At 41.2% G+C, this 24,813-nt stretch overlaps 1 protein-coding gene across 1 annotated transcript in view; it reads right to left on the bottom strand.

The window, feature by feature from the left end:
* LOC124616383 (frequenin-1) overlaps positions 1 to 24,120 on the bottom strand; it is a 274,518-nt gene extending 250,398 nt beyond the window's left edge. The window contains exon 1 of the mRNA XM_047144692.1: positions 24,025 to 24,120. Coding sequence (XP_047000648.1) covers positions 24,025 to 24,088 — 64 coding nt within the window. The 5' untranslated portion in view covers positions 24,089 to 24,120. The remainder of the gene's footprint in view (positions 1 to 24,024) is intronic.
* Between the last annotated feature and the right edge of the window lie 693 nt (positions 24,121 to 24,813).

The following is a 24,813-nucleotide window of genomic DNA, read 5'->3' as shown; positions in this document are numbered from 1 at the left end:
CCAGTTAGTAAGGATGAAACCAGACGCCACGCGTTGTAAAAATGCCAAAGAATCAACGGCATGAACGCGAGCCGTACACGGCTCAAACGCAATGCTGGTGCACGCCCAAGTGTTTTGGAGCACACCGTTCATCGCACATTGTTGAACATGGAGCTCCGCAGCAGACGACTCTTAAGTGTTCACATGTTGACCCATAGATATCGTCAGTTACGATTGCAGTGGGCACGGGACCATTGGAAACGTGTTGGTTCTTCGGGTGAACCACAGTTTTCCTATACTAGGTCAATCGTCGTCATCGAGGTGAATGGCTGCTCGAAACGTGCAGGACACAGGCTGGTGGGAGCAGTGTTATGGTATGGAAGCCATTCCCTTGCGCTTGCGTGGGACCTGTAACAGTAATCGAAGACGCGCTGACACCTGCGAAACACCCTTCACGCTTGATGTCTTCCCCGACGGCGACGTCCTCTTTCAGCGCTACAGTTATCCGTATTTCGGAGCCAGAACCGTGTTACAGTAGTTTGGGGCGCGTTATAGTGAACTCACGTTGATGTCTCGGCGACCAAATTCGCCTTATGTAAATTCTATGGAACCAGTCGGGATGGCAATCGTCGGCCCGTTATTTACGTGACATGTGCGTAGACCCTCCCCCCATGAACCATGGACCTTGCCGTTGGTGGGGAGGCCGATACAGATGGCCGTACCGTAGGTGCAACCACAACTGAGGGGTATCTGTTGAGAGGCCAGACAAACATGTGGTTCCTGAAGAGTGGCAGCAGCCTTTTCAGTAGTTGCAGGGGTAACAGTTTGGATGATTGACTGATCTGGCCTTGTAACATTAACCAAAACGGCCTTGCTGTGCTGGTACTGGGAACGGCTGAAAGCGAGGGGAAACTACAGCCGTAATTTTTCCCGAGCTCATGCAGCTTTACTGTATGATTAATTGATGATGGAGCCCTCTTGGGTAAAATATTCCGGAGGTAAAATAGTCCCCCATTCGGATCTCCGGGCGGGGACTACTCAACAGGACGTCGTTATCTGGAGAATGAAAACTGGCGTTCTACGGATCGGAGCGTGGAATGTCAGATCCCTTAATCGGGCAGGTAGGTTAGAAAATTTAAAAAGGGAAATGGATAAGTTAGATATAGTGGGAATTAGTGAAGTTCGGTGGCAGGAGGAACAAGACTTTTGGTCAGGTGATTACAGGGTTATAAACACAAAATCAAATAGGGGTAATGCAGGAGTAGGTTTAATAATGAATAAAAAAATAGGAGTGCTGGTTAGTTACTACAAACAGCATAGTGAACGCATTATTGTGGCCAAGATAGACACAAAGCCCATTCCTACTACAGCAGTACAGGTTTATATGCCAACTAGCTCTGCTTATGATGAAGAAATAGATGAAATGTATGACAAGATAAAAGAAATTATTCAGGTGGTGAAGGGAGACGAAAATTTAATAGTCATGGGTGACTGGAATTCGTCAGTAGGAAAAGGGAGAGAAGGAAACATATTAGGTGAATATGGATTGAGGGGAAGAAATGAAAGAGGAAGCCGCCTTGTAGAATTTTGCACAGAGCATAACTTAATCATAGCTAACACTTGGTTCAAGAATCATAAAAGAAGGTTGTATATCTGGAAGAATCCTGGCGATACTAAAAGGTATCAGATAGATTATATAATGGTAACACAGAGATTTAGGAACCAGGTTTTAAACTGTAAGACATTTCCAGGGGCAGATGTGGATTCTGACTACAATCTATTGGTTATGAACTGCAGATTGAAACTGAAGAAACTGCAAAAAGGTGGGAATCTAAGGAGATGGGACCTGGATAAACTGAAAGAACCAGAGGTTGTAGAGAGTTTCAGGGAGAGCATAAGGGAACAATTGACAGGAATGGGGGAAAGAAATACAGTAGAAGAAGAATGGGTAGCTTTGAGGGATGAAGTAGTAAAGGCAGCAGAGGATCAAATAGGTAAAAAGGCGAGGGCTAGTAGAAATCCTTGGGTAACAGAAGAAATATTGAATTTAATTGATGAAAGGAGAAAATATAAAAATGCAGTAAATGAAGCAGGCAAAAAGGAATACAAACGTCTCAAAAATGAGATCGACAGGAAGTGCAAAATGGCTAAGCAGGGATGGCTGGAGGACAAATGTAAGGATGTAGAGGCTTGTCTCACTAGGGGTAAGATAGATACTGCCTACAGGAAAATTAAAGAGACCTTTGGAGAGAAGAGAACCACTTGTATGAATATCAAGAGCTCAGATGGCAACCCAGTTCTAAGCAAAGAAGGAAAGGCAGAATGGTGGAAGGAGTATATAGAGGGTTTGTACTAGGGCGATGTACTTGAGGACAATACTATGGAAATGGAAGAGGATGTAGATGAAGACGAAATGGGAGATAAGATACCGCGTGAAGAGTTTGACAGAGCACTGAAAGACCTGAGTCGAAACAAAGCCCCGGGAGTAGACAACATTCCATTAGAACTACTGATGGCCTTGGGAAAGCCAGTCCTGACAAAACTCTACCATCTGGTGAGCAAGATGTATGAGACAGGCAAAATACCCTCAGACTTCAAGAAGAATATAATAATTCCAATCCCAAAGAAAGCAGGTGTTGACAGATGTGAAAATTACCGAACTATCAGTTTAATAAGTCACAGCTGCAAAATACTAACGCGAATTCTTTACAGACGAATGGAAAAACTGGTAGAAGCGGACCTCGGGGAAGATCAGTTTGGATTCTGTAGAAATGTTGGAACACGTGAGGCAATAGTAACCTTACGACTTATCTTAGAAGAAAGATTAAGAAAAGGCAAATCTACATTTCTAGCATTTGTAGACTTAGAGAAAGCTTTTGACAATGTTAACTGGAATACTCTCTTTCAAATTCTGAAGGTGGCAGGTATAAAATACAGGGAGCGAAAGGCTATTTACAATTTGTACAGAAATTAGATGGCAGTTATAAGAGTCGAGGGGCATGAAATGGATCCAGTGGTTGGGAAAGGAGTAAGACAGGGTTGTAACCTCTCCCCGATGTTATTCAATCTGTATATTAAGCAAGCAGTAAAGGAAACAAAAGAAAAATTCGGAGTAGGTATTAAAATTCATGGAGAAGAAGTAAAAACTTTGAGGTTCGCCGATGACATTGTAATTCTGTCAGAGACAGCAAAGGACTTGGAAGAGCAGTTGAACGGAATGGACAGTGTCTTGAAAGGAGGATATAAGATGAACATCAACAAAAGCAAAACGAGGATAATGGAATGTAGTCAAATTAAATCGGGTGATGCTGAGGGAATTAGATTAGGAAATGAGACACTTAAAGTAGTAAAGGAGTTTTGCTATTTAGGGAGTAAAATAACTGATGATGGTCGAAGTAGAGAGGATATAAAATGTAGACTGGCAATGGCAAGGAAATCGTTTCTTAAGAAGAGAAATTTGTTAACATCGAGTATAGATTTAAGTGTCAGGAAGTCGTTTCTGAAAGCATTTGTATGGAGTGTAGCCATGTATGGAAGTGAAACATGGACGATAACTAGTTTGGACAAGAAGAGAATAGAAGCTTTCGAAATGTGGTGCTACAGAAGAATGCTGAAGATAAGGTGGGTAGATCACGTAATTAATGAGGAGGTATTGAATAGGATTGGGGAGAAGAGGAGTTTGTGGCACAACCTGACTAGAAGAAGGGATCGAGTGGTAGGGCATGTTTTGAGGCATCAAGGGATCACAAAATTGGAGGGCAGCATGGAGGGTAAATATCGTAGAGGGAGTCCAAGAGATGAATACACTAAGCAGATTCAGAAGGATGTAGGTTGCAGTAGGTACTGGGAGATGAAGAAGCTTGCACAGGATAGAGTAGCATGGAGAGCTGCACCAAACCAGTCCCAGGACTGAAGACCACAACAACAACAACAACAACGTGCGTAGGCATTAAATGTTAAATTTTAACGACACCTACCTCCACATACCTACTAACCTGTCGGATCTCCGACACGCAGAATCAGTGATGTATTTCGTTCAAGAGACGGACAAAAAAGCTATTTATCAGGTGGTCTTTATGTTATGCCACATCAATGGATATTTGCGCCAATGAACTCGAGTCTGCAGAACCTTAATTACCCTTACTGTCATGCGCATTAAAGTTTTCCTATAATTTGCCTGCATAAGCTTCAGGCAAATGTAGGCATGGTTCCCTTTCAAAAGGGCACGGTACAATGCCTTCCCTGTCCTTCCGCAGTCCGGGCTTGTGCCCCTGCTCCTTCTCTATTCACCTCGTCATGGACGGGAACTTAAAATCTCGTGCTTCCTTATTTTTTTAGAAATTTCTCCTCATATTTGGGGATCCATTTGCGCTATTGTTGAAAATACTATTTCCAGTTTGTTCAAGGATATTCCATGTAAAACAATATGTGCGTTGTGGCGCTTTGGTTTTCTGGGCAACTGAAAGTGAGTTAATTTGGCCGGTAATCTGATAGGATGAATTTGTTTGGAGCTCACTGTTTACAAAAGCAGTCCCGGTTTCATGGGGTAAATGGAACCTTGTGGGAGACGACAGGGGCGCTTTATTATTTAAATGCTTTAAATGCTTTGTAAATATTCCGTTTCAGAAAGTCAACAAAATGAGAGATTCAGCCTTTTCACGATGAGTGTTACCTGTTCTGCTAGCAATCAGGTAATATTTTAGTTCGATTTTAGTGAAATTACACACGCAATGGGAAACGTATAACCGGACCTGGGCATCGTTATTATAAGCTTCAACCTATATTTGTAATAGTTGAATTTAGAGCTGACCAACGAATATGCATTTGTACTTGAAAAAGTATTGTTATGTAAGCACTTGTGCGCAGTGTTTATCGATGCGGCGTACAACTTTGATTTGTACACGCTAAATTCATCGACAAATCCACGAAACTATGAGTTCTGGCACTTTTACCGTAACGTGTGTTTCTTCATGGTTCAAACGAGGTTGTAGCTTGAACCATGTCGCTAGATACTTTTTATTCCTGTACAGAAATTAAAATTTATGACTCAACTGTCACTCTGAACTGAAAAATAGTGAACGAAAATTTACTGTGTTAAAATAAGGTACCTTAACACAATTATTACAAGTAACCGTTTGTTGATAGTTACTCTTCAAACTACTTTTTTATCCATAATTAAAGTTGGTGTAGAAGGACTGATATTTTTTACAGAAAAATGCAAATTAAGTCGAAGAAAATCTCTTGTAACTGTATATTAAAATCTAGTAACTTGGGAAATATTTTTAACTTGTCCATTTATACAGGCGATGGAAATTGCAGGTAGCTCTGCAAGAAGTCAGAATGATAAACAGCAACTGCGTGCGCAATGGACATCACATTGAATATTCATCTAGTTTAGGAGAAAATCCTGACTGTCGAAGGTCTTTCGATATGACTGATTGCATGTGAACGCTCTGTTGATTTCGAACTCTAGCTGGAATCCATCTACTCCTTATGCTTGGAGGATCTGATTTGCACATGATCGCTTTTCCCCTACATGTCATATACTAAACCCTCTTCGTTCATCTTCCCAGAAACTGCGTCCTTTTGTCCCAGTTCAGGCATTAAAATTGGCTACAACTATTTTTTCTCCAATTATTAGAATTCTACTCTCAGGTATTTTTACTTCGTTCCTACAACTTCTTGATAATTTCGTTTGTAGAGGGTAAATGAAGTGTTCGTGTGGCTTTGTTAGCCGGGATACTTCATCTAGAGTTATTCAGCTGGAAGGTGCAAGTCGTTCTATTAGACGCAACTTCAGCAACTTGCACATTTAGTGAGGATAAGATGAATGATGAAGACACACCACACCGAGTCCTGAGTGAATTAAATGCCCAACCCTACCGGAAATCGAACCCGCGACCCCGTCAGCTAGAGCCTGCAAAGCTAACCGCCAAACCACCAGCTGCTGACTTCTACAGGACTGTATTTCTTCCTTACATCTCACAGAGTAGAACCATGTATCTCCATCTCCCACGCACCCAGAGTCTTAAATACATTTAATACCATGACTTTATTGGCGCACTTATTTTCCTAGCATTTCAGAATTTAAACGCATTGATATTGCTTCTTCGCTACTGCACACTAATCACTCTCATTGAAGTTCGAATTTAACAACGTGTACATACCCAAACTTTGCATAGTTACACCTCTGGCAATGTTTAGCAGTAGTAGCGAGATCTACAATGTGGGAAATTTTGTAAGTGAATGGTGAAACTTCCGGCGAAATTCATCAGGATAATAATAACTCTCAAACTGTTTATGACTACATATATAGGGTTAACCTGACATCAACCGAATAAATTTCGGAGGATATTCAGGAACTTTTTCTGAATATTTTGATGTAGGGGACCCATGGGTTCTTGTGGCTCGTTCCAGCTTAATTGCATTTCGTATGATTTTTTACTATCATTTATCTTCGCATCTGTATTACACTGAAATTATCTGCGCAACAGTGCAAATGTCGACGTTATGCGCTGTGCGTATTGTTTGGAAACAAACGTGTTCCTTCCACTCTTGGTACTTGCCGTTGACAACAGTTACTTCCCGCCCTCTAAGAGCACAGATATCGATCCTGTCCCGAAAAGAGCGAATCTACTCATACGCATCATTGATCCAACCAGTTAGCGTCGCAGACGGGGAAGCCCCAATGTACCAGAAGGCTGCTGCTTTCGCCCGCCGTTTCCTTTGGCGCGTAAGTGAATCAGTCTCGCCCGAGCCTTCTTAAAGATATGATTACGAGTGTACGCGTGTTGCGCATTCGGAAATAAAAGACTTGAATTTGTGAAACTGAAATTACTTAGTTACGAGTAGTTTGGGGATGATCTAAAATTACGGACGACATTAGGAAGTTAACAGCAGTAGCAAACTGGATTCAAAACATTGTCAGCTGCATGAATGCTATTGCAGAGCCAATACGTGCTTGTGATTAAAGTACAAAAAAACGAGAGCTGTCAAATCAGTACGAAATTCATTTAGCCTGGTCACATTAATGATGAGTTTGGTGGGCATTTTTGTCCGAAATTATGAAAATTGTGCATGGGCCACATGTCAGCAGGCACACGGTTAAGAACGTTCTCGAACTGGCGCGTGTATCTTGAGGGCAAGTTGAGCCTCTATGCCATCTTAACCATCAAGTCCGATTGCCTGTTAAAATTCAAAATACGTGAGTTAGCTTAAATAAAAGGAGCAACTTGCAGTCCTCAAGCTTGCGTTCAGTACTGCTCTGCTCTGTCTCAAGTTTGTTTTTCCGGTAGTGTTAGTTTTACGTTAGCACCGACAGAGGGCTGAGCGGAAAGTTTTACTGGTGGAGAGTAGGCAGATATGAATTTGTGTGTGGGTTCACTGACTTCGATAGCACAGGGCCACAATGACGCTATGCAGAGCAATTCCCACAGCGACGGCAACCAGTCGCAGTACTGTGGGTTGTTGCATTACTCCGTCTTTTGTGTTGTATGATTTGGTGATTCCGTGTTACAAGCCGTTGCACTATTATGAAGGGATATTCGTAAAACAAACCTAACTCGGCTAAAAAACTGAATAACTCATAGTTAATTACGAGGATGAGTCAACGAATAAATCGCAAACGTCTGAATAGCGCCTATCGTTTTAAATTTCGTACCTATACGTATGTAGAAGGTGGTAGCACAAGTCGCGTTTGAGGTAGCCGATACACAATTATCTGCGTCCAATGGTTAAATCATCTGCTGTCAGACCAAGATGGGAGGTATGCTATGAGCAATTTTTACGAGCCAAGAGTCTGCTGCAGAGAACGTCCGTAGCGCAATTCGTTCCGTATAACGTTAGATTATTTCATGAAAATTTTTGTTCAGTTGGCTATAGGCATTTAGCGAAGGACAAGAAAAAGTCACAAACAAGAAGCTTCGTGGCCGCCATGTTTATCCAGCGATGGCATATTGTTTCCCATTTTACAGGTATTCTGCTGCCCTAAGGACACATCGGTCTTGTGGGTTGCAGCAGTTTCAGGGACCAACTAAACTTTTTATATAAAGTCACTCGTCAGATGCGAACGTTGTAACAAGAATTCCATTTTGCAGGCTTTTAACGCCTTGTCGAACGATGGGCAGTTTAAGTTGACCAAAAGGGCAGTATGTTGGAAAGGAAAATAAATTTCAGAGTGGTAAACGCGGCTCTGACGTCTCTACCGCAGTTTGTGTCTTATTTATTGACTCACCCTAATATTATTTCGTATGGAGCCACCAGCGACCACGAGCCCCTTACATCGAAATGCTCAGATGTTGCAAACGCGCTACATGAGACTCTCTCGCTAACTGTGTCAGATATCGACTCAGTGTGTCTCCACCCTTATCTTGTGACTTTTTTGGTTAACAGCGTAGGGCTAGTACTATTTTGAAAAGAGTAAACAACAAATATCCTTCTTTAATTCTCTCTACTATGGTCAAAGGTATGTAAGAAAAAAGTGTATCTTTTTGGTTAAGTAAATAACTGTGCACTTGATGCCGAACGTCTCGGTGGCCCCAGAAAAACAGAGGTAGTGTAACATTACTAGGAATGATTAAAATCATAGCTATGAGAGCTGTTTATATAAAACCAGCAGCTTGGTCAGCGTCATTATTCAGTTACTACGTTTGTAAGTAGCAAGTCTGACCTATGACAAGAATATCACTTTCCTGTTACAGTTTGAGTCATTTCACATTTTTGCCTCAAGCTGCTGACACTTATACTGTGTGCTGGCGTAAGCTGTCGGTAGCACAACAGTCGGCGAAGATGAAGCAAGAATATAGATAGGTGGCGCCGGATCAAGCGCCCCTATCAGGAGAAAGGCCAAAGACACACTCGCAAGCAGCAGCTGCCAACGCCCTCTCGACCGCAAGTATTCAGATCACCGTCACTGACTGCAGGGCTCAGTCTCAGTCACTACCGGAGTCCCTCAGTCACTGGCTCACTCACTGACGCACCAACTCGCACTCCAGTTTGGCATCTGTCATTCACCGCATAGCGCGATTTGTACTTCACCAGCCGTGAGGCTAACATGGACTATTACGAAAGAGTTTGTAACGTAACACATGCACTCTCTTAAAGATAAGTAGCTTCCCGTTAATGTAAATAAAGAGCCCTGTTAATACATCTGTGCAGTTACCGGCCATCAAACAACATCCTCCCCCTTGATTCCTATGGCACAAGACACTACAATGGCGACAAGAATACAACATATTCCTATGTGAAGATGGCCTTTGAAGGCAGAAACAGGTTACGATTGTTTCATAAAGAAGTGATTGAGTGAAAAATAAACAAAATGATACCTTGCGATAAGTCAATCGTCGTCTCAGCTAACGGAATTTCTTTTTTTTTCAGAAACTTGGATTCCTGCTACAGACTTGATCCTTTCCTACTTATTTCCTACAGCTGTGGTCACTTGATAATTATTTTGACCATATAAGGGTCACTAGCAGTAGAGTCAGACAAGTCACCACTCCAAGTGCAGTTGCAGTCATTGTTATTACTATCGTTCCACAGTTCCTGCTTATGATTATCGCTCTATATTCCGGGAAAGTTATTGGCTTTGTTTAATATGTTTTTCGTGATATTACTAGTGAGCAAATGACAGTATACGCAAAGTAGCAAGAAATGCTATTAACGACCGCAAATGACGTATGGAGTATATGTTGCATTAATCATAATATGTTCGTTATGAGTAGTTTATTCGTTGGTGTACCTATGTGTTAGATGAATGCAAAGGAAAAGTAATGAGGTGTGAGTGTCCATCACGTATACCAGATCAACCTATTCTCTGAGATAGCGGAAGACGATTTGAATCGGTAGTGGCAGGGTTCAAATACAATATCGTCCATTCTACATTTACATATACGTAGCAATCTCGGCAAATAACTTAAAAATGTCGTAAGACCATAGCACAGCGAGAGTAGCGCGTTGTCAGAAGAGAATACACGTTCCGGGATTCCTGCAGACAAAATTCTGCTGCGATATCGATAACAGATGCATCACTGTGTGCGACTGAAAAGGCGTGGCAAGTGGAAACGTTGTCCAAAGAGTAAGTACGCGGGACAGTACGATTCTTGTGGGCAAAACGTCTCAATTTCACACATATTCAACATGAAATTCTGGCATTACATGGATAAACGCGTTGCCGCGTCCAGTGATGATGAATTTCACGCAACGGTTCTGGAATGACACCTTCACCAAATAGCGGCTTACCGCCATCAAGGAACTGAAAGATTGATAGAAGGTTACGATAGTTTGTTACAGAGATCTCGTAAGTACGATGAAAAATCTGTGTCGCTTTGTAGTTCAGCATTCCCTTGGAGTTACTTGGCCTGCGATAATGACGTGTAACTTACTTTTTGGTGTTCCCCTCGTATAATAGGCAAAGTACTATACACTGCATGTCCTAGATTACTCCTAGCATTCTTAGTCTTCGATTTCCTTGTTTGATTCGTATATGAAGCGATAGAAAAATTATTACCTATATCCGTCTGTAAGTGCCATTAACTCTCAGTTCTCTTCCTTATTGTCTTTAACATGAGTCAGTACGTTCGAGGCAATAAAATAGTTCTGCAGTCTATCGCGCTGATCCTCCTAACTCTTCGGGAACAAAACACTACAGTGATTCCAAGTTAAGTTCAGGGAGCATTTTGATGAAACTTTGGAACTGATCGAAAAGACCAGTAACAAAGCAAGAAGGATTGCTTCGAAGACTTCCTGTAACCCGTCCTGGTCGATATCCTAAACTTAATGTGTCTCATAAGCTTACTGTACGCTGTCGGTGCGCTACATTTTCTTATATTTCTTCACTCGAATATATCACTACTACCACCCGTATGTGCTAGTTGAAAATTTTTCATGGCTTTCGCAAATCGTTTCAGTGAACGACTGCTTAAATCATTTTAAACGAACACAACGGATATCCTTTCGTCATCACTGTCAATTTGAACTAATGCTCTGTTTCGAATGACATCATTCTCTCAGGTATTCCTTTTGAAGGGAGGCGTAGAACGACGGCCACTCTGTCATCATGGGAGGTCTTGAAGTGGGTATTAGTGACTCAGATCCCATAAGTAAGCATACAGTTACGGCCGGAATAACGTTTTGAAGACTATACGTTCCTTTAAAATTAAGATCCTTCTTATGACAGCGATCGTGTGGTCTGCTATAGGATGTTAGCGTCAGTGTATGAAGCACACTATAAAGTCAGTAGACATTCCATTCAGACCAGATACGTATTGATGAAACAAGATTCTCAAATTGGTGCCGAGGAAGGTCGATATATATATATCGCCAGACCAAATTATCTATTTTAACACGTAAAAGAAGATAAAACGTCAAGCGTAGGAAAGAGACTGGAGCCGCACTCACAAAGTTGAAGGCAAGTAAGGCAGACATTGTTATTAATATATGATACCGAAGAAGCTATCAGATCCCCAAGGTTGGGAATAATAGTTCAAGAAACGCACGGAAGAGTTTGTTGTAACTTAGATCTCTCTTCAAAATAATCAGCAATATTTACTACTGCGATAGTTTCTGGATACGAACAGCGGGAAAACCCTCATCAAATAGCATTATCTTCCTTGTTGTTTAACCAATTTATTCTAGAACTTTTAACTGGACTGCTTCTTATTTTACACAACGTTGCAGTTGTACGTCGGTTTAATTTTAGAACTTCTTGCAGCAGGTATATTGCAGACATATCAAACATCTGACGAAAGAATTCATTAGTAAGTTTCAGCACGTAATTCTATATTTTAAAAACCGAGAGAAAGGAAATAATTAGAATATCACCAACAGAAAATTTTGATACTAGCAGACTAGGCTAAAACTAGCGAAAATGAAAGAAGATTAAAATTGTTCCTCTAGAGTACAAGACTTTACTATATTTCATGTACTTGAATGGGTTGAGGAATTTTGTGTGTGTGCACAACAAATAGCCAACACCGCAGTAAGAGCCCTGATTTCCTTCGACATCTAGGTCGTTAGAGATGCTCCTAGAGACCGGACAAGGAATTAATAGGCAAATGGTCATGGCATTTTTTAAGTAAAAGTCCACGTCATTCACCCACAGTTACTTAAGAAAACGACAGAAAATGCTATTGGATGTCTATACGACAAATTGAGAATCGCACCTTTATGAGTTTAAAGTCATAACCTCGCTGGTAAGCCTTTATTAGCCTGACGGACCACTAACAAACACACTATAGCTAGAGGCGCTGTTTGGTGAATGAATTTTACTGATACTACGGCTTTACGTATACTCTCGGAGACCGACAGTTGCAAAAATAAAGTGGACGGACTGTCGAAGGTCGACCAAGATAAGCCTAAACCTTTCGGCCAAAGTATTCGAGACGGCCGCGGTGGTCTAGCGGTTGTAGGCGCTCAGTCCTGAACCGCGCGACTGCTACGGTCGCAGGTTCGAATCCTGCCTCGGGCATGGATGTGTGTGATGTCCTTAGGTTAGTTAGGTTTAAGTAGTTCTAAGTTCTAGGGGACTGATGACCACAGATGTTAAGTCCCATAGTGCTCAGAGCCAGCCAAAATATTCGATGTAGCAACACACTATTTCTTCCCACGTTGGAAGCAATAGGCGACACAGACTAAAATTAAAATTTCAGCGTGTCACATTGCACATTTCTTCAAGACCTTCGTACACCAACCGGGGCCAAACGAAGAACGTTTCGCGTAGCTTCAGCCTAACGGCACAACCCCACATGAAGCGTATGTGCTCTTGGAAGCAATGTATTCTATTTCCTCACCTAAAATAACACTCTCAAAAGAGCTGTGGCCTTCACGTTCCGCTAACCTATCCATTTCAGCGATTTTTATATTTGGAGTAGTGTGAAGGTCAAAGCATGCAACAAGAATCAATACATTATTGAACCAACTATCGACAGCATCCAAGTGACCGACTTCCAGCAAAGCAATTATACACTCGGCTACCATATGCATGGAACATTCCAGTAATCCAACTGTATTTGTGCAGCCGAACAAGGTTCTTTTTATTTACAAGTACATTGTATACCGTGATACACAGATGAAGTAAAACACTGTTAGCATCGTGTTCTTTCATTTTTGTAGCGCGGTACAGTAGTGATTTTGGGCGGCTTGGATACGAGAAGTCTTTGGCAGCTTCCCGACAGTATGAGGTGCCAGATGTGTATGCAAGGGATACGTGATTCCCGTAAAATACGGCCAGGTGATTTGTTAGCACGTAGCTGGTGCCCGTAAGCGTATCAGACACATTCCATGGGGCTTAGATCAGGAAAATTTGGTGATCAACACATCAACATCAATTCACACTCATCTCAAACCGATGTAACCATGTGACACGGAGAGTTATACGAACAGAAGAAGATTTCGCCGTCGGGGAAGATGGTTCACAGTATTGTTGACGTTGTCCACAACTGTCACTATACCTTCGATTACCATCGCCCATATCATCTACGCTCCGCTTTTATAGGGTGATTCTACGATGATGTTATAAACTTTTATAGATGATGGTGAAGGGTAGATGTACTAATTTGGTCTGGAAACGACCGAGTCGAAAGTTATAGGAGAAAATTTTTCTAATACCTATGACAGTGGACCTCTTCTACTGTAGGCTCTTTGCTTTCCATGTTTTGGGAGGATGTAGTACAAGCCAAAACGACAAAAAAGTGCCCAGTAAACATGGACTCCAAAGGGCATATCTTAAGAGCTATGAGCACGTGTTCATCTTTGCTACTGTGAAACACATCTCTACTCATAACTCGTAAGGTATGCACTTCAGATCAGTTGCTTATTACACATTTCTGGTTGTTTTGGTGCATACAGCCTCGTCCCAAAATTTGGGAAGCAAAGAGATTGCTGCAGAAGAGTCTACTGTCGCTTATAACTTTAGACTCGGTCGTTTAAGGACCAGTGTCCCTTATCTCGTACATCTCTGGAACTTTGTAACATCATCACGGAATCATCCTGTATGCTTTCCTCAGTTCCTAAAGCCACTAGGCGGCGTTGGACCTCAGGGCGGGCAGTAGTGATAATAGTAAATGGTTTGACATTTGGCATGCTCAGAAACTTAGAAGTAAGCTGAGAATTTCGTGATCATCAGAAAATCAAAACAAAACCAAATGCACAAAACCAATTGCTACAGAATGTAATAATTAATCACAACTGATTGGTTGCTTATATTAGTTATCTATAATTAATATAATGAAAAACGTTAACATACGTAGGGAAACTATCCGTTTGTCACTTTTACTGTTCGGGCTGTGACTGGAATCCTGAACATATCCGTTTTTCACTTTTACAGATACTTGAAAGTCTACTCTATTTTCAGTATAGAAAACAGGAAAGTGACATTTTCAACAAGCGGGGTCCAAGAAGGATCGCAACTAGGCAGAATTAATTGCTATGATGATGTGTAAGGTCTTCCAGGTTAAGCTAGTGACGACTTTCATATTCCATATATCATAGCTCATTGCCAGGGTTGCTGGTTTCAACTACGGACCATTATTAATGCTTACACCTGCTCCTTAATCTATAATTAATAATTCTCATTCTCAGTAACAATTCTACTAATGTGAGAGGTCTCAAATGTGCTTTGACGTCTCTGAATCCATTTACTTTATGTCACCAAGGAAAATTATATGAAAATGTTGGAGAGGAACGTCTGATCGACAATAAAGTGGTTATTATGGACGGCTTTCTCAGGTAGACAAGAACGGCGAAAAAATTACAGTGGCATTGCTTTAAAACACGTCCTCATATTCATCTCGCTCGACTTCATTATCAGCTGGAAGCCGGTATTTGTATATTCGGGCTGGGACTGGAATCCTGAACATATCCAATACATCCAATAAGATTCTTAGACGTTGACCGCTGGACAATTCCCACGGTTACTGCATAAAGACACCACGGTTATAGCCGTGGACCCTACGTTAGAGAAAATTTTATTTTAGTGTGTATGTTCTTGATTCTATATTTGGACGTTTCTGCAAATCCGAATCATTATTATTGCAGAACCAGTCAACATACCAATAATCTTCACATGCCAGTACCTCAGGCACAGCATGCGAAATGTATTAGGCCTATGTGGTACTGAACAATTCTGCATACGTTTTCCATTGTTTGATACTTACTAACTGATTTTCTTGGCGGCGTTAACTGCACACTTTATTACTGTTAAGGCAATAATTGTACTTATTTTTATTGTTGAGAACGACAAGAGGATAGAAAAGAGTTTTCATCTGCCATCAAAGCGATCCAACTACCGATAGGTTCCATACCTACTTTTATGAATTACAAAACTACTTTTCTTCACGTTATACCTCTTTTAATTAGCGTCGTTATACATACTGGTGAAGCAGTATACTAGGTTTTGTGGAAACTGCACGCGTGTGCTCTCACCTGCACTAGCACATATCAGTTACGCTGTAAAGGACACATACCACAGTAACTCTGCAATGAAACGCATAAGTATTGTTTTGGGAATAGCTCGTAAAGCGTTCTGTGTAAAATCTGCTGCTTATCACGCTCTTGCGCGGAGAATCTCGATAGTCAACGGCCCAATAGTGGCATACTCATGAAATTAATGAGATTGCTGTTGCCACTTTGGTCTTCGCTTTGATCTCCGCTGTATATCAGATCACTGCATATTTTCCTGTTACGTAATATACAGGTAAAATGCGGTAATGTTCCACACACAATGCGGCACAAAGCATTCCTTCGTGTCTCCGTTGGACATCGTTAAAATTTGCTCATACACGGAGACAGGCACCAAAACAAAGTGCTTCCATCCAAGAACGATCTCAAAGAACTATTGTCATTAATTTCACACTCCTTACTTAAGTAGATGCCTTTATGTCTAATTAACACAATACATATAGCTTTGACTGTAGGGTATGGTAATATCGAAATTATTGGTCAGAGTACCGATCGGAAAAATTCTACGCCTAGAACAACGATGGATAAAAAATATAGGAACACGTATTTATCTGATTAAAAGTAATCAGCTTTTCAGCTGAGGATGATAAAGCACGCTCCACTCGGAAGTAGAGGATTTCAGTGAGGCACTACTTCATTACAGTCTATAATTTGAGGAACGAAAGGACAAGAGATGAATTTAAGTCAACTCCCATATCACCCAAAAGTGAATGAATATCCAAGTTTATTTCCAAAGTTCCTGCATCATTGAGGATATCTAAAAAAGTCGACAGTGACTCGTATGTCGTATGTAGCCTTTAATCATGCGGATCGCGTAGGAGATCTTCAACGGGAGTAGGTTACTTCTGGGTATCCATCTGTCTCACCCACTGCAGACACATATTTCTCAGTCGCTTAGACTCACAAATTACACTTAGTGACAAGCGAAACTCAAACACCGGACTGGCCTAAAGGCGAAGTCTATCACCCCAAAGAGAGCCACAGTTTCTCATTCGACTAGCGTTTCCATTACTTTCTCTCATACTCCCGAAACAACCATACACCTTGATCGTTGCATCATATCCGTGACACAAATCGAGCTGCACTTCTTTCTATTTTTCCGACGTCCACCGCCAACCCGTCTAGTAAAGATTCCATCCGTGCAGTAATACTGCTGAAAAGGGCGGACAGGTGTAGTGTAAGGCAATCTCTTAAGCAGGTTTGTTACACCTTGCAAGTGTTCTGCCAATAAACGCAGTCTTCGTGTCGCAGTTCCCACAATGTTTTCTGTGTGATGTTTCCAATTAAATTTGGCCGTAATTCTAATGTCTAGGTGTTTAGTTGATTCGAGAACCTTTAAGCGTGTGTGATTTATTGTATCTATTCTGCTTATTACCTAAATTTATTCTAATAAAAACCATTACTCATCCTTTATAGCTGAAACTGTCTGGCAGTAAGTCTCATCGTAAACTCTGCAATCACGGTTGTTGAATAAAATTTCTCTTTCTATATGTCATATGAGTGTTACGTTAAATAGTGTTCGTGTTCTAAATTGCTCAGTCTCTAACTAGAATGCGTATAAAACACCTACATTAAAGATACCATATGTCAACAACGATATATTCTGAGACGGATATCGAAATATCTGACACAAATTGGAACACAGTAGCGACTTAAATTTAAAAAAATGTGAGACCTCGTACATCTTGAAGAATATGAAGTGTGAATCCTAAAAGCCGTACGACATTTAAAAAAATAGATTTTCAAAATTAACCTTGAGATGTCACTGATCGAAAAACGAACGTCGAAATTTCGAAGAAAGATTGTAAGAAAAATAAACGTCTGCCAAATAGGAACAGAGTGCTGTAGTATATGTACTCAACACTTGATGTGTAAATAAACGTAGCTTGTATTAGACCAGATTAAATTTGACTGAAATGATAAAAGTGTAGATGAGGATAACTGACCTAGTGACTTATTTCTTTGCTCATCTCTGTGAAGTCCACGGAAGAGGGTATTTAGCATTGTACATGTTAGGCATTTTCCCGTTCGAATCAGGTAATGATCGCTGGCAGGACAACTGCTTAAACTAATTTCAGTATTACCATTATTTGTCTACATCGCGAGTTTATAACATAATATAACGTTTCGGATACTACTTAGCAGTCACCTTCAGATCATAAAATATCATTACAGAGTGTAACAAGTGTTACACTCTACAACAATGTTTTACGATCTGAAGATAATTGTTTCCACAATCGAAATCGGTGACATAATTTTATAAACTTTCCACCTAGGCGAATAACTGCCTCCGTTGACTCTGCTGTTAGTGTACAGTTGTCTTTGCAGTACATACGGGAGTGATAAGCAGGGGACCGGCCGGAGTGGCCGAGCGGTTCTAGGCGGTTCAGTCTGGAACCGCGCGACCGCTACGGTCGCAGGTTCGAATCCTGCCTCGGGCATCGCTGTGTGTGATGCCCTTAGGTTAGTTAGGTTTAAGCAGTTATAAGTTCTAGGGGACTGATGGCCTCAGCTGTTAAGTCCCATAGTGCTCAGAGCCATTTGAACCATTTTATAAGCAGGGGACTCAAGTACGTTTATCGATTCGTCAATCAATACTATAGCTTGAAATTTTACAAGTAGGTTTTTGCGAGATAACGTGTCTATCTTTAGCCGTCTGCCAAACAGGTTTTCCAGCATTTCCGTCGCGCCCTCTCGCAAATGTGCCACCACTTGCGCTGCTTTTCTTGGAATATCTTAAATATCCCCTGTTAGTCCTGTTTAATATCTGCCTCACACATCTGTGCAATATTTTGAGACGGGTGCACAAGAGTTTGTAAGCAGTCTCATTTGCAGAATGTTTGCATTTTATCAGCATCTTCGCAAAGCACCGAGATCAGCCACTTACTTTAGAAACAACCGAGTCTATCTGATCAACCTATTTCATACCCACTGAATTACTTATTCCTAAGAATTAGTATGAATTGACAGGTTCCAGCTGTGATTCATTGATATTTTAGTCATGGCGTACTAGTGTACAATTTTTACACGAGAGTCTATATGACATAAAGTATTGTTTCAGCAACTACTCAAAGTTTCCATCGCCAGGAAGGCCGTGCATATTCAGCACCAGCAAATCAAGTGAGAATCGCTTAATGTACCTTACAGTTAAATTATCCGGTATCGATCTGTTCTGTAAATTTTAGAAGCGTGCTCTGTTGTGATCTTTCTTTTACTGGCCGCAACGTACATTCACTAACGGAAAGGAATTGAGATAACATTACAAAAACACCTAAATGCTCCGGAACTTCTCTGAACGTGCAAAAAGTGTTGCAGCAGCCCGCGGAAGCCATAAAAATGGCAGTTCCGCGATTCAATCGAAGACAGTCTGTCGGGAGTCGTGGGGGATGAGTTACCCCGGGGATGGGGCGAACTGGCGATCGTATTTCATTTTTATGACCGATAGGAACTGCTACGTTACTGCCCTACTGAACTTCCAGGAATAAATACACTAGTGAGGAAATCCTAGATATCGCGTGTCAGTGGCAGACTGAGGTTTCGTCTGTAGAGATACTCCATCCTTTATTTTCTGCTCGTGAGAGTAAACTTTCATTACAGCATCCGAGATATAAGACCATTCTTTCGGATACAAGTTTAAGACAGGCCTACTAAAGGAAGAGACTACTTAAAATAAAGATTCAAGCTATGACGACCTATTAGCACCAATCAAGTTTGCAGATTTCAAAAGCTTCTGACATATTGAGGAGCATCTGATTTTTATTGGAGGTTACGCATCACTGTTTAAGTGTTTTCAGATACGGTACTCCTAATTATAACTTTCTATGAACATCTTATAGGAACGCCATACTACAATGTACGGTATTTAATACGTGAAATATCGAATTTCTTAATTTTCAAAAGGACATATTCCCTCACTGTAAAGTTGATATCCTTTACGTCCTAAAATTTCAGGCAGTATGGTGAGAAAAAAAACTAAAAGTAAATAGTTTTAGCCATTACGTCATTGTGCTCGGGTCATTTGGTGTTTTTACAACATTCTCATTGTGCCAGTTATTATGGATGACTCCCTTTCTACTCGCGTATGCAGCGTGGGAAGAATGATTCTCAACCCTTGTGTGCGTCCTGCGACTAGTATGATCTTCGCGGTCACTACAGGAGTGATAGTTAGCGAGTTGTTGTATATTCCAAAATTCTTCACTTAAAGTTAGTTCTTGTAACTTTGTAAGCTTACATTGCACTGTTTGCGTCTCTCTTCAGTGGTCTGTTAGTTGCTTGTCGTAGCATCCCCGTGACGCTCTTGGATGTGACCAACAATCCTGTGATCAATCGTTCTGCACTTCTTTGTATACGTGCATTATTTCCTGTTAGTCCGATACTGAACGTGTCCAACGTACTTACGCAACAATCTAGGGTTATTCTCACTACTGGTTTGTAAGCAAACTCCTTTGTAGACTTATTGCATTTTCCTAGAATCACACTACTGAGCATGTGTGATGGTTAAGTTCCATATCCATTCTAAATATTACATCCAGTTATTTGGACGATTGACTGTTTCCAATTACTACTGCGATGGAAATATCGACACTCTTTTTTATCAGCTGAAGAATTTACAGCCTATCTGTGTGACTGTGTGACTGCTTTTTTTCTTTAAGAACTCATTTAAATATCTACTTTGCAAGCTAACTTATGATCTGTGGTGGAGAAAAAAAGATTCCTGTGTAATTTCCCGTTTCCCATACCATTCGTGGATGATTACCGGAAAAAAATGTCCATCCTTACGTCTCTGTATAATCCTCAACTTGTAGACGTATGTGGAAGTAGGGCGTTCATCGACTCATGTTGGAAAGTTGACGCTCTAAATTGTAAGAAAATCCTTTCTCACCTTCTTACTCAGGCGTCTTTATAGCGGCGTCTGTCTGTGGAGTTACTTCACTCTCTCTCTCTCTCTCTCTCTCTCTCGTTCTTCCGCTATCGAACTTATTAAACGAACACCTTCACGAGTCGTATATCTTCTTTGAAACCTTTAAATCAATCTCCTTAATGGTACCTGTGTTACGAACTATGTTGTATAATTGTCGGACTGGGCTAAAGCATTTTCACGATACTGATGGTGAAATTCCGAAATTATTATGAATTATTTGAAAATAGGAAATTGAACTACAGCGTCTGGCCTAGTCGTCTGATGGTAAAGCGCCTCCATTGAACCCGAAAAGGTCGTGGGATCGAAGCCTGGTCAGACTACAAAATTTTCAGCCCGCCTTTAACCCATCCTTCACTTCCCAATAATGAAATGACTTATAAGGAACTGCACATGATTCGGATTCAACTTTAAACTGTGGATCCCTTTTTCCCATTAAGATTATTGTGATTGGTTAGGGACACTAAAGTTGTCGAAGAAGCGTCCAACTGAACGACTGGTACCAGACTGTTGAGACACACAGAGCTACAGTAACTACAAGTTATAACTTTTTTCCAGGCGAGTACAGTGTCCAGTGTCGGGTTCAAAAATCTCTTAGCATATTTCACTCCCTACCCAACTTCTGTAGTATTTCCTCTTCCGAAACTGAAACGATTTCCTGGGATATACAGAAGAATGACACGTCACATGGAGAAAAGTAAATAACACCCCTTTTATGAACCTACCTCTCCAATAGAAACCATTGCTGTCAAAGTAAATTAATTTATTTTAACAAATCAGACATACACGTCATTGTGTGAAATAACACTTTTTTTGTTTATAGCCTTGCAGTTAACTGAGCAGCAAATGCCTGACGCCTCAAAATGTGGATTAGGAATATTAACGACTTGAGTTTCAATAACTAGGAATCAGTCCCGCGACTTAAATGAAATCATTCGATAAGAAATGGAACAATTACTTTTAGTTTCACTGTTTGTCGCATAAACTAACAATTAATAGTAAAACATGTTGAGGTTAGAGATATTTTCCATACATTTTGACGTATGAAACACAGAGAGTGAGTATTGAAATTATCGTAGTAATTTCAAGTCTTCAGTTTTAAATATGATAAAAAAAATTCTCACGTAATTTTAGAATCTCTCATGTTAAGTCTTTTACGTAACCAGCTCTAGGTAGCACAGTTTACTATCTTACTGAATCTGCTGCCCAGAAGCTGTTACTCGATGGAGAGATCAGTACGCCCACAACCAGTAGCAAGGTACCTGTCTAAGGGAAGATCGCGTGGATGAGGACAATTCGTACCATCGTTCTCTCATTCGCAAATGTGCCGCGGAGAAGTTGTGCGTCCCTCTTCCCTGCATATCCTTTGAAGTTTCTTAATTAATATTTCTTTAATATTAATTATTTTATATGGTTCTAAAGTCTGATAGATGTGCGAAGATGACAGTTGTACGTTATACATTTAATAGTGAATATTAATTCTTGCAACTTGCTCTGTAACCCTTCGCCATAAGGTTATGCTTTAAAATGCCTGAGAGTCTCCGTAGCATTCTACCACTGACCTGTCAGTTCAAAAATAGCATGACGCCTCTTAATTCAATCCTCCTTTTCTGGTTACGCTGTAATATTATATCGTTAGTACTCAATACGCATGAATTATTCATGAACGGATAGTCGACAACCGTAACTCAATTGTATTTCTTCTAGCCAGAATCTCCACAACCATTTGACAGCTCAGTAACAACGAAATGCCTTCTTGGGATTAGCTGACCTGCGCTAACGGAACGACGTCGTACCGTGCCTCTATGGATCTACATGTAGACTGTGTCTTCACTTCGCAGCCTGACCTAAGCTAACTGAAAAGCTGTTGCAAGACGGAATCCCTTTTCCTTAGAGTTTGGACTGCCTCAGAATATTACTACCTTAATCCAAGCTAACCTGATACATTTTCTAAGGAGTTTCCTATTCTGGAAGATAACTATGGAGACAGTTTTACTGAGGACTAATGTGGAAAGGTAACCATGAACATTTAATATCAATGCATCCTCGAAAGATATCGTTGTCATATACTGGAAAATGTTAAAAGAAAGTGTTTCTCGTCATGCTGTAGGGTTCATATTTGGGACCAAACCACATTTCTATACAAAACAAATTCATTGTCTTGGTTTGTCCTTACTTGCTTTAAATAGCCAATTCGAGAGCAGCCACATTCGGATAGTAAAGAATCATTTCAAGAGAGTCGCGTCCTCCATACCAGAGTTCAGAGTAGTTGTGACTCTAAACTTTGAACAGTACGAGGCAGCATTAAAGCGCCAAACAAATTGCTGTCTCCTGCAAATTTTTCCACCTCTGACTCCCAATGCTACATATTTCTACCTTTCAGTTAATTTAGCTGTCTAAGAATTCCAAAAAAATGCTATCAGCAGCACGTTCCCTATTGCGACACCATCTGAGCCATATTCTTTGGTCAGAAACGCCTGAGCATGTTGCATTACATTTTGAACCGTACCGTTTTTCCAGGGACACGGGAATTAAGTTGGTGTCCTCCCCCTCTAACATACTCATCCTTCTAATGTGAGCTGGAATATTTTTAACGTCGCAAACATATGGCGAGATGTAGTAGCAAGTAATACTGGAAATATATTCCATTAAAGTGAAATGAGATGCAGCGGTCGTAGATGCACTTATATAAATTAATTAAACATTTGTTACATACATATCTGCCACGTTTTATTAATTTCCTGATGCGTTTCGGCGAATGGACACCTAATGAACATAAAATATGGTCATAGGAAGCGTCTTGTCAATTTTATCGCTAAATGTAGTAAGTGCAAACTCGAGTAATATGTTTCTAAATAATTTACACATGTTGTTGGGCGATCTAACGTTGTAATTTATAATTTTAGAAGCCCAGATCACTTGATGCAAAAGAGCTTATTTCATGACCAGTTTCTACAGTAACTAGCAGTCATCCTCAGATTCTCAGGTCTCCCAGAAATGTAACTACACATATGTCTCGTCGAGCATGTTCTCAGTATGTCGACAAGACTGATGTGTAGTCATATTCCTTGGAGATCTGAGAATCTAAAGATGACTGCTAGTTACTGTCGTAACGGGTCATGAAATAAAGTATTTCGCATCAAGCGATATAAGCTTCCAATATTATAACTTATAATGTGCTTCTATTGGAACGTCGAATCCGGAATACTGAAGGACTCTGCGAGATGTACACCGACTTGTGTGCAATTCCTGTGATTGAAATTTTTTAAGCATTCTCTGGTGTTACCGTGCAGGCTAAACTAGCCCCTGACGAATCACACAAATCTGCACACATTCAGGTTTTCGACGGAGATATAAACATTTCATTAAATTTCGGGTCTGTAGGCGTGCAAATTCGAACTATTCTACTAACAACTTGATCGACTATTTCCAGTTACTTGGAAGATCGGACAGGAAATACGAGTACGTGGACGAAATAATGGTAGAAATGGAATTTGCATGACTACATGCTCGAAATTTAGCCACCTAGAAAATGAAGCCGACTTTTTTTAAAGAGTTTAATGCTGTAGGCTTAGCGGTCCCAACAATGGGCGACTGCAGACATCGCTTTCCGGCAGGCTCGCTACATGCAGGGTGCAGGGGATGGCGACAGTGCGTGCTGAGAGGTTACTCACAGTAGGTGTCCTTGGTGAGCCTGTCGATGGTGTCCTGTTTGAGCTTGGAGTTCTTCTTGCCCATGGCTAGCGCATGCTGTGCCCGCGGGCGGCGGATCGGCGTCGACTGAGCGTCGCGACGCCGCCAACGCAGGGTGCGCGCGCATGCGCCCTGCCGCACTGCGGCCCGGCGGGGGGAGGAGGGGCGGCGGGGCGACAGAAAGGGGCGGCCAAGACGCTGTGGGGGCGGCGGCGGCGATAATTAGACCCGCAGCCCGGCCGCGGGGGCCAAAAATTCAGACCCCGCGCCGTCTGACCAACGAGTGTGCGACACGGCTCTTAAATGTGGCCCCATTAAGGGAACGACCGGAAGCTCCGAATTAACAGCTGCGAGAAGCCCATATTACTGCGATATTTTTTGTTTATCTTTGATATTGTTTTCTATACACTGAGGTAACAAAGTCAAGGAATACCTCCTAAGATCGTGTCTGACCTCATTATGCCAGGCGTAGTAAAGCAACTGGACGTGGCATGGGCTCATGGCAAGTACCCTGCAGAAATATTGATCCATTTGGTCTCTATAGCCGTCAACAATTGTGAAAGTGTAGCCAGTGCAGGATTTTGTACACGAACTGGCCGCTCGATTATGTCCCATAAACCTTCGATGGGTGGCAAAACCGCTCGCCCGAACAGGCTAGAATTTTCTTCAAACCAATAGGAACGGTTGTGGCCCAGTGACATGACAATCTTCGGTTGTCCATGTACGGCTGCAAACGGTCTCCATGCAGTCGATCATAACCATTTCTAGTC

The sequence above is a fragment of the Schistocerca americana genome, chromosome 1, assembly GCF_021461395.2.
Source record: "Schistocerca americana isolate TAMUIC-IGC-003095 chromosome 1, iqSchAmer2.1, whole genome shotgun sequence".
NCBI classification, from domain to species: domain Eukaryota; kingdom Metazoa; phylum Arthropoda; class Insecta; order Orthoptera; family Acrididae; genus Schistocerca; species Schistocerca americana.
The sequence above is the reverse complement of the archived record's forward strand: the minus strand, read 5'-3'. Positions and strand labels throughout refer to the sequence as shown.